The 15,423-nt window shown below is 39.2% G+C and overlaps 1 protein-coding gene across 3 annotated transcripts in view; it reads left to right on the top strand.

Annotated features, from left to right (window-relative positions):
- The window catches only part of LOC144031589 (unconventional myosin-VI-like), a 52,062-nt gene that overhangs the window by 16,521 nt on the left and 20,118 nt on the right, over positions 1-15,423 (top strand). For all 3 annotated transcript variants that reach the window (XM_077538880.1, XM_077538881.1, XM_077538882.1), the window contains exons 13-25: positions 514-671; positions 1,566-1,657; positions 1,980-2,052; positions 4,442-4,569; positions 6,931-7,026; positions 7,416-7,586; positions 9,364-9,402; positions 9,508-9,601; positions 10,216-10,346; positions 10,437-10,514; positions 11,040-11,169; positions 11,724-11,814; positions 13,517-13,667. In XM_077538880.1, coding sequence (XP_077395006.1) covers positions 514-671; positions 1,566-1,657; positions 1,980-2,052; positions 4,442-4,569; positions 6,931-7,026; positions 7,416-7,586; positions 9,364-9,402; positions 9,508-9,601; positions 10,216-10,346; positions 10,437-10,514; positions 11,040-11,169; positions 11,724-11,814; positions 13,517-13,667 — 1,432 coding nt within the window. The remainder of the gene's footprint in view (positions 1-513; positions 672-1,565; positions 1,658-1,979; positions 2,053-4,441; positions 4,570-6,930; positions 7,027-7,415; positions 7,587-9,363; positions 9,403-9,507; positions 9,602-10,215; positions 10,347-10,436; positions 10,515-11,039; positions 11,170-11,723; positions 11,815-13,516; positions 13,668-15,423) is intronic.

Genomic DNA, 15,423 nt, shown 5'->3' with positions numbered 1-15,423 from the left:
CTTGTCAGATCTCGCAAACATCGGATGTGTTTTATACAACCTGCAGCATTCAAAACAAAATGGAGAAAGTCAACGATTGGCATGGTTCCTATGTATTTATTTTACAGAGGGAAAAAAAATTATGGAATTTAAAAGAGTTGGAAAATGTCGAAAGATCCATGATTGCTAAAAGGCACATATATTAATATTAAATCCCCCCCAGTCCGTCCAGCTGGAATATCCAAGTTGAACTGTGGGTCACTGTGGGCGTGCACTTTGTCCTCACAGTCAACCCTGATAAATAATGAAGTTTTTTTTCAAAATGTGTTAAAGTGCCATTAGAAAGTCACGGGGAGGTCAAGGTTCACACTGCACTTTCCATTTTATCTTTGGCTCGGAAATTCGACTTTGCACAAAAACGCCTGAAGAGACAACAACCTTCAACACATTTACACATCTTTCATTGAAAAGAAATAAAAACATCTTTTTTTTTTTTCTTTTTGTGTTGTCATGCCACACCATGTGTTCCTCTAGGGTGCCTCTAAAGGTGGAACAAGCTAACAACGCTCGCGATGCCCTCGCCAAGGCAGTGTACAGCCGCCTCTTCGATCATGTGGTCAAACGAGTGAACGAGTGTTTCCCTTTCAAGGCCTCCTCAAGCTTCATCGGCGTGCTGGACATTGCTGGCTTTGGTAAATATACCGTATTTTCCACACTATAAGGCGCACCTAAAAGCCTTCAATTTCTTTGAAAGCTGACCATGCGCCTTATATATGGATCAATATTGAGCCGTAACAGGTCTCGCTGAGACTAAGACTAATACTTTACATCAGAGAAAATAATAAAACAGCTGTTTATTCATTTTGGGAGTGAATGGAGTTGTCAGAAATGTGGTTTGTAATCTATTAATAAAGTTTGACTGACCTATCTGACTGTTTTGTTGACATTCCCTTTAGCGCAGCACCATCTAATGGATGCATAACGTAGCCCCAGCCTCTACTGTAGCGCCTTATATATGGAAAAAGTTTTAAAATATGTCATTCATTGAAGGTGCGCCTTATAATGCGGAAAATACGGAACTCAAATATAGTTCAATGAAACCTCCAAAGTTGAACACAATCTGTTCTGTGACACAGGATTGACTTCCAAGAGCTTCTAATTTCAATATAAATTTCCCACCGGAAATAATGTAAAGGGAATGAAAGTGTCACTATCATAAAACCTCATTAAGTCTACAGGCAGCATTATACGTAACACTTGAACATTCCTAACTGACATAAAAGCATAAAAATAATTTAACCGCTGCATAATTAAACTAGAATAAATTTAAACTACCAGTATGCACACGTCAAAGACACCAGACATATATATAATGGCAAGGGAATGGGAAGGTGTTTGCATTTGGTGGCATTTTTCATAAGGGAACTGTGTGTCATAGTCTTTTTTTTTTTTTTTTTTTTTTTTTTTTTTTTTTTTTTTTTTTTTTCTTACAATGTGTATACTGAAGAATCTCGCAAACTGAATTTTTAAACATAATTCCAATTTATTTGTGCTGTGGTATTTCTTTTTTTTTTTTTTTCCCTCAGAGTACTTTGAGCACAACAGCTTTGAGCAATTCTGCATCAATTACTGCAATGAGAAATTGCAGCAGTTCTTCAATGAGCGCATTCTGAAAGAGGTAAATAAGCAGCATATTTGAGTCATCCTCAGAAACCTTTTTCTGTCATGTCACAAAGTGACAACTTATTTACTCTCTAAGTGCAGCAGGACACTGTGGATGACATCTTTCTGTACTGTGTTTGTCTCCCTGTGTTCCCGACGAAATTAGAATGCTAATTTCCCAGGGGATGTGATGAGACTTGTTTCTCTCCTGTGATCTTTTAAAGTTATTTTCTTCTAAGGGCTGCAATTAAAGGAGTACAGTTTTTAAGTTACTTCGGGCACTTTCAACAATTTTTTTCTAATATACATTTCGGACTACTTTTGGACTTTTTGTGCAGGAACAAGAGCTCTATCAAAAGGAAGGGCTGGGAGTGAACGAAGTGCATTATGTTGACAACCAGGACTGCATTGGTAGGTTCACTTTCATTTCCTGGGTACAACAGAGACACTCCACAAAGAAACTATTTTTTAAATTATAGCTGCTGTAATATTGATCATCACCTTGTGACAAAACTAAATAGAATTTATTTTTCGAATCTATTACATTTTTATATTAGCGCTAGTCAGGATCCATAATTAGTCGTGTTCAATTTTGTCGTGGGGGAGCTCAAAACCAAAATCATATACATTGAAGTGTATCAGGGTGACATACAAAAGAACCAAAAATTAAAATGTCTCTAAAAATGTCATATACTGTACAGTACTTAACTCATTTACTCCCAATAACGTATAAATATGTTTTTTTATGTTCTAAGTGTCCCAAAGACGTATTTATACGTTGTTGTTGTTTTGTTTTTTTTTTGGGGGGGGGGTTATCTGCTAGAGCATACAGAAGGCTTTGATGCAGCCTCTCAGCTGCAAAGAACGGTTGCAGAAATGGTAGTTATTACACAAACGGCCAGCAGGTGGCAGCTGAACAAAGGAGATCAACCAGCGCCATCTAGATAAAAAGCTAAATTACTTTTACAATTTTAAATAGATTTGTGAAAACCCTAAAAGTCGAACAAAGGAACATATAATATAAGCAAGGGTCAATTGCTTCGTAATATATGAGCTAAACACAAAGTAGATACTATTGGCAGTACCATTTAGTTAACTCATTTGCTCCCAATAACGTGTAAATACGTTTTTTATGTTGTAAGTGTCCCAAAGACGTATTTATATGTTTTTTTTATTTATTTTTTTATGCTAGAGCATACAGAAGGCTTTGATGCAGCCTCTCAGCTGCAAAGAACGGTTGCAGAAATGGTAGTTATTACACAAACGGCCAGCAGGTGGCAGCTGAACAAAGGAGATCAACCAGCGCCATCTAGATAAAAAGCTAAATTACTTTTACAATTTTAAATAGATTTGTGAAAACTGATGAAACTTAGCTCTCTTCTAATGTTAACTGCTGCAAAACGGAAACAGATAGAAACATACTTTTTTTTTCCTGATGAAAGAAGAGACTTTAATCTTTCTTTTGATAGGTTCCATGCTTTTATAGAAATAAAACACAATATTCTGTGGGCCTTGCAAAATCAGTCAAAATCCAGTAAAACAGCCGGGAGCGAACGGGACTGCTTCTGTGAAAATGGCTGGGAGTGAATGAGTTAATAATAATAATAATAATAATAATAATAATAATAATATTTGTACACTCTTCTGGTTGACGGTCAACCCAACAAAAGACTTAATGTCGGAGCACACACAAACATTTATGTTTATTTTCATAATATTTTGACTGCATTCCATATCATAACCATTATTTTTTTTATCCTCTGAGTGACCCAATTCCCACCATAGAATAATGTTCACTCTTGGTGCTTCAATGAAATCCTATTCAAGAATACATTTTCCTGGTTGTGATTTTCAGCAAGGGACCACATAGTGTGGCCCCCATAACTGCCGTTTTGCTTGTTTGTTTGGTTGTTTTTTAATTCCATAAATTACAGTTGTGCTTATAGGATTAAGTGTATTTTACAAACCATATATTTTTATCTTTGATGGTCTTCTGACATTACAACAAGCCACTCAAGCAACACTCGTGAACACTATTTAAGATGAAGTACAGTATGCCTATGAGGGCTAAGAAAACTGCAACACACAGACAGAGAGGAGTGTCTGAAGAGCCCACATTCGAACCCCACACACCACAATACTAAAGATGCTTAAAGTATGTCATCAGTTCGCCCACACGGGCTTCATTTCGACCATTTCTCTTGCTCAGATATCTGTCAGAGTGGCAAAAGTGTACCTGTCGCTGCTACAGAAGCGTGTATTTCTCATTATCCGAGAAGCGTCTGCCTGAAGGGAGGCCATATAATGAATCTTTGTGGCTTTTGTGGATTCTTTAGTAGCAAATGAAGGCTGGAGAAATGATACAATCTTGTTTCTTGTTGTCCCACATGTCAAATAAATCCCCAAATTAATAGGAGGAAATAGTCCGCATATCAAGGTGAAGCATTTTGATTTGTATTTCAAAAGGCTGTGATTATTCAGGTGTGAGGTTAACTGACAGCCATGAATAACATTTATGACTTGCAAATGACCGTATGGGCTGCGCATTAATTCACTCATCAGTCTTCAGGATTCATGCACAGGTGCTTGTTCATGCAAATATTTTCCAGGAGGTCCTTGGCTATTAGATTATATTCCAAACACAGCATGCCATATGAATAATTCAGCCGTGACACTAAATGAGCATCCTGATGAACACGTTTTGAGCTTTGAATATTCACATCGAGTGGACATTTTTTAATAGGTTTTACAGGATTCGTTGCATTATATGATGTTTGAGCGTGTCTTGATTTGTTTGCAGACCTCGTTGAAGCGAAACTGGTCGGCATTCTGGACATCGTGGACGAAGAGAACCGCCTTCCTCAGCCTAGTGATCAACACTTTGCACTGGCTGTACACAGCAAGCATAAAGACCACTTCAGACTTACGGTTTGACATCTTAACTACTTGACACGCACACACGTGTCTCGCTATCTTTTACCGTTATTCTCTGCCTCTGTGTTGGACGTAGCAATCATGTTTACGGTCGTTTTTACAAGACCTGTGTGCTACAGCAGTTACGTGACTTTACGTACACACTCGCTGCCTCTCTCTGCCTTTGTTGTTTTCGTTTCCCTCAGCCATCTTCTTGCCAGCATGAAATCCTTTTAGATTGCGTCCTTGACACCCGTTCAACTTTTATGAGAAATGCATTTAAAAAAAGGTAACAATATTTGTGGACAGACAATCTGTTGATAATAACCAAAACAGCACTGTCCTTGATACGGAAACTGTCTCTCAGATGAATTGACTTCTTTCCTTCCAGTCATGTTTACCATTTTTATGTTCCTAACTATTACTTGTAATAACAAATAAAGGACTTACCCTCGATAAACACTTGGCCCTTGGAAATAAATGCCTCCCTCACTATATAAGGCAGGGGTGTCCAAACTACGGCCCGGGGGCCATTTGCGGCCCGCCGTCCATTTTTTAGTGGCCCGCGACATATGCTAAAAATGGCATTTGACTCAGTTCAAATAAAATAAAAACAAAAATGTTTGGAGATGGTCAAAGTAAGAAGGGAGGGTGTCGAAAAACACAGGTGCTATTAAAGGGTATTTTAGTTAACTAAAACTAACGAAAAAACTCAAATTCAAAACAACAATTTCTTTAACGAAATAAAATAAACTAACTAATAAACTGAAACTACATTTTATGTTTACAAAACTAACTCAAATAAAACTAACTATATTTATAGCAAAAATGCTCTTCGTTTTAGTCTTTGGTAATTAATTTAATGCATGAGCCTTTGGGGATGATTTTAAATGTGATTTTTAGTAATTTATTTTGATGAAAAAGGGAATAATGACGTTGTGCCCATGGTGTTTTTTAAATATTGCGCACAAGTAATACACATTAAAAAAGCAAAAAACTAAAACTATTACTGAAACTAACAAAAATAAAACTAAGCATTTATTAAAGAACTAAAACTAACAGAACCACCCTGAGAACTAATTAAAACTAGCTAAATTAAAAAATACAAAATTCAAAACAAAATAAAAACTAAAATGAAAATTTTCAAAACTATAATAACCCTACTTCCATATTACAAATAAATTATTTGTACAATTTTTAGGACTAAACACAATTTCTCTTCTTAGTGGAATATGAGTTAAGCAGCAAAATCCAGCCGTCTTTATCAATAACAAAAGGCAGCCATTTTTTTATGCAATAATCAAAACAAACAAAATATAAAAAAAAAAAAAAACATGCAGTCAATTCACCATTCAAACAAACTTACAAGTCTATCGGGGGCTGCATGAAAAGTTTCACTCAAATAAAACAACATACGCTCATTTCTTATTTTTTAACAATGGACTGTACAAAATAAGACGTCAATTTTGCCACTTGCTGTCCAGTGAAAAATGACATCATAGTTGCTCAAATCTCAGATTACAACCAATCACACCTCAGCTTCATTTGAGCTGTGATTGGTTGTTGCCTGAGCAACTGTGATGTCACCTTCAGTCGACAGTAAGTGACAAAATGGCCGCCCCCTGAGATGGATAAAACAGCTGGTCATATTCTATCAATTTAATATTAATCAGGAGGTAATGTTTAGAATAGTGAGGTCACATATAACATATTATTGTCCAGAAATGTTTAAGGTTGATTTCCCCTCTAAATATTTTAATGTGAATGTTTCCATCATCATTTGGGTAGGCGAAATCATGCCGCATAGTTAGTTTTACGGTCAATTTTTAATATCCACTTAAGTTACCAAATACGGTTCATTGCCTAGGAAATGGGCTTCACTTTTTCTCGTGCTTTTTTCTGCCTTCGAGGTACTTGAAGCAATTTTAATGTCACCTCGTTCACTCACTGAATAATGATGGTGGCATATGTTGCCATGGAGGGAACGTCTGGGGGCCTCGGTATCTTTCTCAGGGATCAAAGCAACAACCTGCGGTTTGAAAGGCAACCGCCATTACCTCTGTCAAACCAAATGTGATGCATTTTTACAAGTAGCAATTACGCAGGTTCTCTTATAAAGCCGGGAGGTATTGTATAATTATATACAAATATGGTAATGCACTTTAAGTGCACCTTGTAGCATAGCATTTTTGTGAGACTTCAGTGTAGCTCCATTGAGCCGAACAAGGTTTCCACAATCAATACTGTAGCAGTGGACAGTTTATAAACAATGTTGTTGTGCATAGACGGTGATGGATAATTCAAGAGTGCAATCGTTACATTTGTGGTTCAACACTGTCAATACAATTTGATGTCTCTCTCTTGCCGTGTCTTCAGGTTCCTAGGAAATCCAAACTGGCTATTCATCGGAATCTGCGGGACGATGAAGGCTTTATCATCAGACACTTTGCCGGAGCTGTCTGCTATGAAACAGTAATTTGTCCTACAGTCTCTAATATATGGAGCCGTGTTGCCACCCTGAATATTCAAGAGCTGCATTATACAGTGATGACAATGTCAGTGAAAACCACAATGGAAAATTAACAGTGAGCGATGCAGCTTGGAGTTGTTGATGAAATATTACAGCAGGTGCTAAATGGGTGTCAAATCTGCAGCTTCTCATTTTTTGGCTCGACCTCCTTAGAAACTCGTCTGTCATCTTGGCATAAATGCCTATTGTAAGAAAGTTAATAACGAATGTAGTTCATATCAGTCGTTTGTTGATAGACAGCACTAGATGCTGCTTTATTTCCTCGACTTCATTAAGATTTAACAAAGTAACTTTTTTTTTTTTTTTTTCCCGTGCGCGTTTGTGCCAACAGACTCGATTTGTCGAGAAGAACAATGACGCCCTCCACATGTCCTTGGAGAGCTTAGTGTGCGAATCTAAGGACAACTTTGTTCGAGAGCTGTTTGAGACCTCCACGACTAACAAGGACTCCAAACACAAGGCGGGAAAACTCAGCTTCATCAGCGTTGGAAACAAATTCAAGGTCAGAGAGGCCCCAGAGTTTGTCACAATGCATTGCCAATCTCCTGGTGTTAAGTAACCAATTATATTATTAGATGAATGGGTACAAAATAAATCAGAATGATGAATCTGAAACAGTTTGGGATGCAGTACACCCTAAAAGTCGAACAAAGGAACATATAATATAAGCAAGGGTCAATTGCTTCGTAATATATGAGCTAAACACAAAGTAGATGCTATTGGCAGTACCATTTTGTTAACTCATTTGCTCCCAATAACGTGTAAATACTTTTTTTTTAATGTTGTAAGTGTCCCAAAGACGTATTTATACGTTTTTTTGTTTTGTTTTGTTTTTATGCTAGAGCATACAGAAGGCTTTGATGCAGCCTCTCAGCTGCAAAGAACGGTTTCAGAAATGGTAGTTATTGCACAAACGGCCAGCAGGTGGCAGCAGAGCAAAGGAGATCAACCAGGGCCATCTAGAAAAAAAAGCTAAATTACTTACAATTTTAAATAGATTCGTGAAAACTGATGAAACTTAGCTCTCTTCTAATGTTAATTGCTGCAAAACGGAAACAGATAGAAACATACTTTTTTTTCATGATGAAAGAAGAGACTTTAATCTTTCTTTTGGTAGGTCTTTTGCTTTTATAGCAATTGAACACAATATTCTGTGGGCCTTGCAATATCAGTCAAAATTCAGTAAAACAGCCGGGAGCGAACGGGATTGCTTCTGTGAAAATGGCTGAGAGTGAATGAGTTAATAAGAATGTCATGTTCAGGTGGTCACATATAACATATATTATTGTCAAAAAATATTTAAAGTTGACTTCCACTTTAACTCTTTTACTGCCACACGTTATCAAAAAAACACAGTGCCGGACGATTTTGCCGATTACAGTCATTCATTAGATTTCATCAGATTACGTCATGTTTCATTGTAATTCCATACATCGGCAGCCCATTGAAAATAGACACAATGCTGCCATCTGCTGGCCATAGTTAGTTGGTGTTTTTGATTCCACAACCCATTGACCAGGCAGCGCTTGCACTTTGCGCTTTGACGTCATTTCACGTTTATGGCGGCATACATCGGGATTTTGCTAATCGTTATTATACGCTTTGGCGGTCAAAGAGTTAACCAATGACCCCTCCTCCCAATTAGTCTTCAAATCGAGGTTTCAATGTATTTAGAAACTCGACAATCAGCGTCACAGAACTGGTTGGATTTGAATTTCAAGGTTCCACTATATTTTATTTTCCTGCCCTAGATACTCCCCCCCCCCCCCCCCCCCCATCCTTTTCATACAAGTATACTTTTGATTTCTAGACACCTCAGCCTCTTTTCTTTGAGCGAGAATAAAGCTGAGTGAAGTCGGCTTCAGTTATTACGGAGCGGTGATGGCAAAACTGAAAAGAAGGCTGGAAACAAACACCTGAAATGAGACACTCACAAAAGAGTGTTTATTGAACCACACGAGCACACAGTGTTCACGTCTTCTGTTTGTTTCAAAAATCGGAAGTCTGCCTCAACAGCCTCCCCCCCCCCCAGTCAGGTACAAAATACGCGCTGTGTATTTCAACAGACTTTATCACTGCTGAGACTGCTGCAGGGCTTTCATCACTAATGCACCAGACACGGACTCTCGCACAAAGATAATGCCGTTCAATAAGGTGTTGGTGGCCACAAAGTGTTGCAGTGGATGTGCGGTGCCCACAGCTCATGTGGCCCGCTCACTTCATCTCACACTCCTCAAACAAAAACTTACGTACAAGCCCTTGTCTGCTTCTTTTCACAGACGCAGCTCAACTTACTGCTAGAAAAGCTTCGCAGCACTGTGAGTTATAATCATCATGACATTGTAGACTCAAATCAAAACATCTACTGGCAAATCTGTTTTTTTTTTTTTCTTCTTTTTTTAATGGCCCTCTTTGTGTTGCAGGGCTCCAGTTTTATCCGCTGTGTCAAACCCAACCTGAAAATGGTCAGCCACCATTTTGAAGGCGCTCTCATTCTCTCGCAGCTGCAGTGCTCGGGTAACATGTTTTTAAGTCTGTCTACTTGTATAGTCCCGACTGCGGTGCTGTATTGTAATGTCATCAGATAGACTTAAACAAACAGCCGAAATTGAGTCTATAAATCATTGAATAGCCGAAAGGGTGCAGACAAATTGAGTGGTTGGAACAAAAGACTGCAAAATGGCAAGTTAAGATAAGCGTAAAAAAAAGGAAGGAACAATGGACAAATTAAAAAAAAAATGTTTTGAGTGGAAAACAAGGGTGGACAGGTGTCAAAAAAATGGCCCTGGCATGTTTTACTTAGGACTACCACGTAGCTCTGCCACTGATGTCGATTGGTTCAGTTTGCAATCTATATTGCTGCTCCGTCAAAGTTGTGGTCTGGTCTCTTGGGGTTAAAACAGAGGAAAGTAATGAAATAACACTTCATCTGCCCCAAAAGACTGGCCCACCGGGCATCTGCCCTCTATGCCAGATGGCCAGTCCTGCTCTGGTGGAAAATTGTTGCCAAAAAAGGGCACTTTAATACTCAGACTAATTGCTTAACAAGACATAGAACCCAGAATTGAAGCTATAGATTTGAGGATACACAAAATTCTTCAAATTATATATTTTGTGTTTGTTTCACTCAGGAATGGTGTCTGTGCTCGACCTGATGCAGGGCGGGTTCCCCTCCAGAGCACCTTTCCATGAGCTTTACAACATGTATAAGCAGTACATGCCGGATAAGCTTACGCGACTGAACCCACGACTCTTCTGCAAGGTGCAATACTAATTGTTTTCCCTCACTGCTGTTTAGTTAACAAGCGATTGAGCATGTCGATATTAACTCTTTTTTTATGTTGTTCTGTAGGCTCTGTTCAAAGCACTAGGACTGAATGACAATGACTTTAAATTTGGGTTGACCAGAGTGTTCTTCCGCCCCGGAAAGGTATCCGAAAACGTTGATATACCGTATTTTCCGCACTATAAGGCGCACCTAAAAGCCTTCAATTTTTTCAAAAGCTGACCATGCGCCTTATATATGGATCAATAGTGAGCCGCAACAGGTCTCGCTGTCAAGACGCTATCGGTGACCCTGCACGATCGGTGACGCGCATGCGCAGAACATCCCGCCATCTTGGATCGCTAGCTAATACTAATACTTTACCTCAGAGAAAATAATAAAATAGCTGTTTATTCATTTTGGAGTTGTCAGAAAGCTGGTTTGTAATCTATGAATAAAGTTTGACTGACCTATCTGACTGTTTTGTTGACATTCCCTTTAGCGCAGCACCATCTAATGGATGCGTAACGTAACCCCAGCCTCTACTGTAGCACCTTATATATGGAAAAAGTTTTAAAATGTGTCATTCATTGAAGGTGCACCTTATAGTGCGGAAAATACGGTACTTTAAAACACAAACATGCCCTAAAATAGCCCGGTTAAAAGTAATTGTCCATTGTGTGTCCTCAGTTTGCTGAGTTTGACCAGATCATGAAGTCGGATCCCGACCACCTGGCAGAGCTGTTGCAGAAAGTCAACAAGTGGCTGGTGTGCAGCCGTTGGAAGAAGGTCCAGTGGTGTAGCCTGTCTGTGATCAAACGTGGGTCCAGTCGACCACACTTAATATCTCCTATGCAAGTGTCACAAAACTGTGACAGTATATGGTTACATAGTCACTCCCCCCCCAGTAAATTTCCGTTCCCTGATGGCGTTACTAAAGTCATACTTCACACCCCTGAATTTATTCGTAATGTGAAAAGTAGCTTCAAGCAATTTTGAAATTGTGCTCTCAAAGCAGTCGGCGCTGCAACACTTGACGCTGTGCTTGCTTGTTGAGTCCTACCATTTAACAGCATGCATTCTGCTCTTTGTTTTGAAAGCATTCAATTAAATTATGGAAGAAAATTGCCTGCTTGATGAGGCACTTCCTGCATAACAGACCATACAAGTACTGTATTGTATTTCAGTAGCCATTAAATTTAGGGTTTTCTTTTGTGTATGTGTGTGTGTAAGAAAAACAGGATTTCCCACAGGGTTGAGATATGCTTTTAGGGACCTTAGTGCTGAATCCCATTACAGCATGTATGATTGTATCAAATTTCTATGTGATACTTATGTTACAAATGTGTTTCTCTTTTTCCCCACTGTCACCAGTCAGGAACAAGATGAGCTACAGGGCTTTGGCGTGCATTAAGATTCAGAAGACGGTGCGCATGTGGTTATGTAAGCGGAAGCACAAGCCGCGGTGAGTCTCCCCCTCGATATTGTGTACTCACCTTAGTAATTCAAGAATCGAAATGGTTATTGTCAGATGATGGGCATAAGTACAGCAGTTACACAGAGCAATGACATTTTTTTTCTTGGACAGTTGCCTTCAGACAACTTGAGATGAAAAGAAATACAATTGAGTATATCCATCCATCCATTTTCTTGACCGCTTATTCCTCACAAGGGTCGCGGGGGGTGCTGGAGCCTATCTCAGCTGGCCTTGGGCAGTAGGCGGGGTACAACCTGGACTGGTTGCCAGCCAATCGCAGACAATTGAGAATAATGTAATAATATAATGTCCAAAAAAAACACTTTTCCTTGAGAAATATTGAAAATAGAATCCATTATGGTTTCAAACTGACCATTATTAAGCATTTTAACATTCTAAACAAATTTGGAGGCACACGCTTTTAATTGGACATTGACAAAGTTTATGAATAATATGAAAATGCACTTTTTAAACACAGGATTTAAACAAACAAACTACTTCTCAATTTACAGATCTGTGCTTCTCTTAACGCGTGGTGGTTATTTTGTCCTAAACCCCAGCCTGTATTTTGCCATTTTGTGATTGTTTTGTAAACAGCGGGACGTTCCTGTGGGAAGACAGTGTTTACACCTGTCCAGCCAATCGCAGAGCGGGGCGGTGGCGTGTCGCAAACGGGGCCGGCGAACGTGTCTGCTGCGTGACGTCACTCCCGCAGCAATTTGAAAGCACACGCGGATTATTTTTTTTTTTCACTCACTCATTCACACATGTAAGCTTCAGTGAGTGAGTGAGCTCTGCGATTGGCTGGAGGGGTGTAAACACTGTCTTTCCACAGCAACGTCCCGCTGTTTACAAAACATACACAAAATAGCAAAATACAGCCTGGGGGCGTGGGGGTTTAGGACAAAATCACCACCACACGTTAAGAGAAGCCCAGATCTGTAAATTGAGAAGTAGTTTGTTTGTTTGTTTGTTTAAATCCTGTATTTAAAGAGTACATTTTCCTGAGTGAAACCGGCAGACTGGGCCTTTAATAATCCTTAACTTCAATAACAAAGACAACTATGAGTGGTTGTTCGTCTCTGTGTGCCCTGTAATTGGCTGGCAACCAGTTCAGGGTGTACCCCGCCTACTGCCCGAAGCCAGCTGGGATGGGCTCCAGCACCCCTGCAACCCTTGTGAGGAATAAGAGGGTAAGTGGATGGATGGATGGATGGATAATGAAGTCGCACGCAATACTAGTGGGTCGATCTCGATTTTGCTGTGCAATGGAATTAACTACAACAGGCTGTTACATGATCAGATAATATCCTTAACTGTATTAGTCTAATTTGTCTTTAACCTTGGTGAAGCAACATGTGGCCAATTAGACAAGGTTATGTTGTACAACTGGTTCTCAGTACCTGTAATTATACTGAATAGCATGTGTTTGCTTTGTACACTCACTTGGTATTTTCCAGTGTGTATTAATTCCATTGATATAGAAAATATTGCCACAGCAGTCTCAACTTTCCAATGTCATTGAGAATGTGTTACTTTGCCTTTCTTTTTATTGTTCTGGTTTAAAAAAGCTGGTTAGGCAGCATTTAACACATTCACTGCCAGCCCAGCAAAAATGCATCATTTGACGTCTTTTTCCGTCAATGGCAGTGAATGAGTTAAAAAAAAAAGTGGTTTTATATCATTATAGCATTGGTGGTATGGTAAAGATGAAAAACCTGAAGAAGTACATGGAACGTTTCAACGAGGTGGTCAACGGGCTGAAGGAGGGCAAGCAGGAGATGGCCAAGCAGGTCCAGGAGCTGGTGACCTGCATAGATGCTCTGTCAGCCAAGATAAAGGTGAGTCATCACTAACTTTACGCCATCACCTCTCACGGCATCCAAGGATTATTGTCCAGTTGTAAAGACTGACCTTGTCATCGTGACAGTAAAGCTGCTTATGCCGTCTCCCTTCCAGATGCTCCATTTGCGATTGAAGCCTACTGTGAGGTGTGCGTGAACTATTTTACGACATAGATGATGATAATAATACCAATAATGTGTTCAATGACTAGATTCTGTAATGATTTAGAGCAGGGGTGTCCAAACTTTTTCATTTGAGGGCCAGATACAGAAAATTAGGACGCAAGGGGCACGTAATGTTATGAACAGAAATTGTGTTTAGTCCTAAAAATTGTACAAATAATTTATTTGTGCTTTTGCATATTTAGAAAAATGCTAGAGTATATAAACCATTTTGTTCGTAACATGGCAGTAGGGTTGTTATAGCTTTGGAATTTTTCATTTTAGTTAGTTTTTATGAGTTTTCAGGGTAGTTCTGTTAGTTTTTATTAGTTTTAGTTCTTTAATAAATACTTAGTTTTAGTTTTAGTTAGTTTCAGTATTAGTATTAGTTTTTTTATGTTTTGTGCGCAATATTTAAAAAACACCATGGGAACAATGTCATCTGAAGGTGCTTTCCTATTGCTGCTGCTAGATGACATCACTTCTATGTGACATACTTTCAAATGTCATTATTCCGGTTTATATCAAAATAAAACAAAAAGTCACATTTAAAATCATCCCCAAAGGCTCATGCATTAAATTAATTACCAAAGACTAAAACAAAGGACATTTTTGCTATAATTATAGTTAGTTGTAGTTAGTTTTCATTTTTTAAAAAGCATTTTCATTTTTATTTTATTTCGTTAACGATATTGTTTTTTGAATTTTAGTTTTAGTTTTTTCATTAGTTTTAGCTAACTAAAATAACCTTTAATGGCACCTGTGTTTTTCGACAGCCTCCCTTCTTACTTTGACCATCTCCAAACATGTTTTTGTTAATTTATTTGAACTGAGTCAAATGCCATTTTTAGCATATGCCGCGGGCCACTGAAAAATGGACGGCGGGCCGTAAATGGCCCCCGGGCCGTAGTTTGGACACCGCTGATTTAGCATGTTCGAGTCACACCGTTAACATATTTATGAATGAAATATGTTGAAATTAGAATTTGTCTGCCTGCACCTGGATCAAATCCACCAAAATCGTGCTACACTTCATGCACCAATAGCTAATGTGGTTCCAGCAGGCGTAAAAGGTTTAGTCTACTTTGAGCCACCAGTTTGTGAGGTCCAGCTGGAGCATGTCAAACCTCGGTACACCAAACATGTGCAAAATCCCAGTCCACCCCGTGCAATAAACACACCTTTTATCGGAGCTGCCAAGTACAGCAAATCACCGACTAATCTGCATCCCATCCCAGTGAGCATTGTCCACAAGTGTTGCTTTTTCTTCAAACTGTTGTTCCTCTCGCACCATTAGCGGCTTCGATAAACGAGAGGTTGATGATGCCTGAGGCGTCCTGGCTGACAGTGACGCGGCGGTGATTCCTGACCCTTCCTATCCTCCGCTTCATCTCAGTCAGCCCCTCAACCGCTTTATTCTTCCGTTAGCCTATTAGCAGCCCAGCGACAACACTCGCAGAGTGTGAATAATTCATGGGATGCCGATGCCTGTCATTCAGGCCTCCATACTTTGGGGACAAGACCTTGTCACCTCCCGTCTTTGTGTTCCTGTTAGTGACTCGCGCTAATGAATCGGCACAATATACTGACC

Source organism: Festucalex cinctus, chromosome 12, assembly GCF_051991245.1.
Source record: "Festucalex cinctus isolate MCC-2025b chromosome 12, RoL_Fcin_1.0, whole genome shotgun sequence".
NCBI lineage: Eukaryota > Metazoa > Chordata > Actinopteri > Syngnathiformes > Syngnathidae > Festucalex > Festucalex cinctus.
The sequence above is the reverse complement of the archived record's forward strand: the minus strand, read 5'-3'. Positions and strand labels throughout refer to the sequence as shown.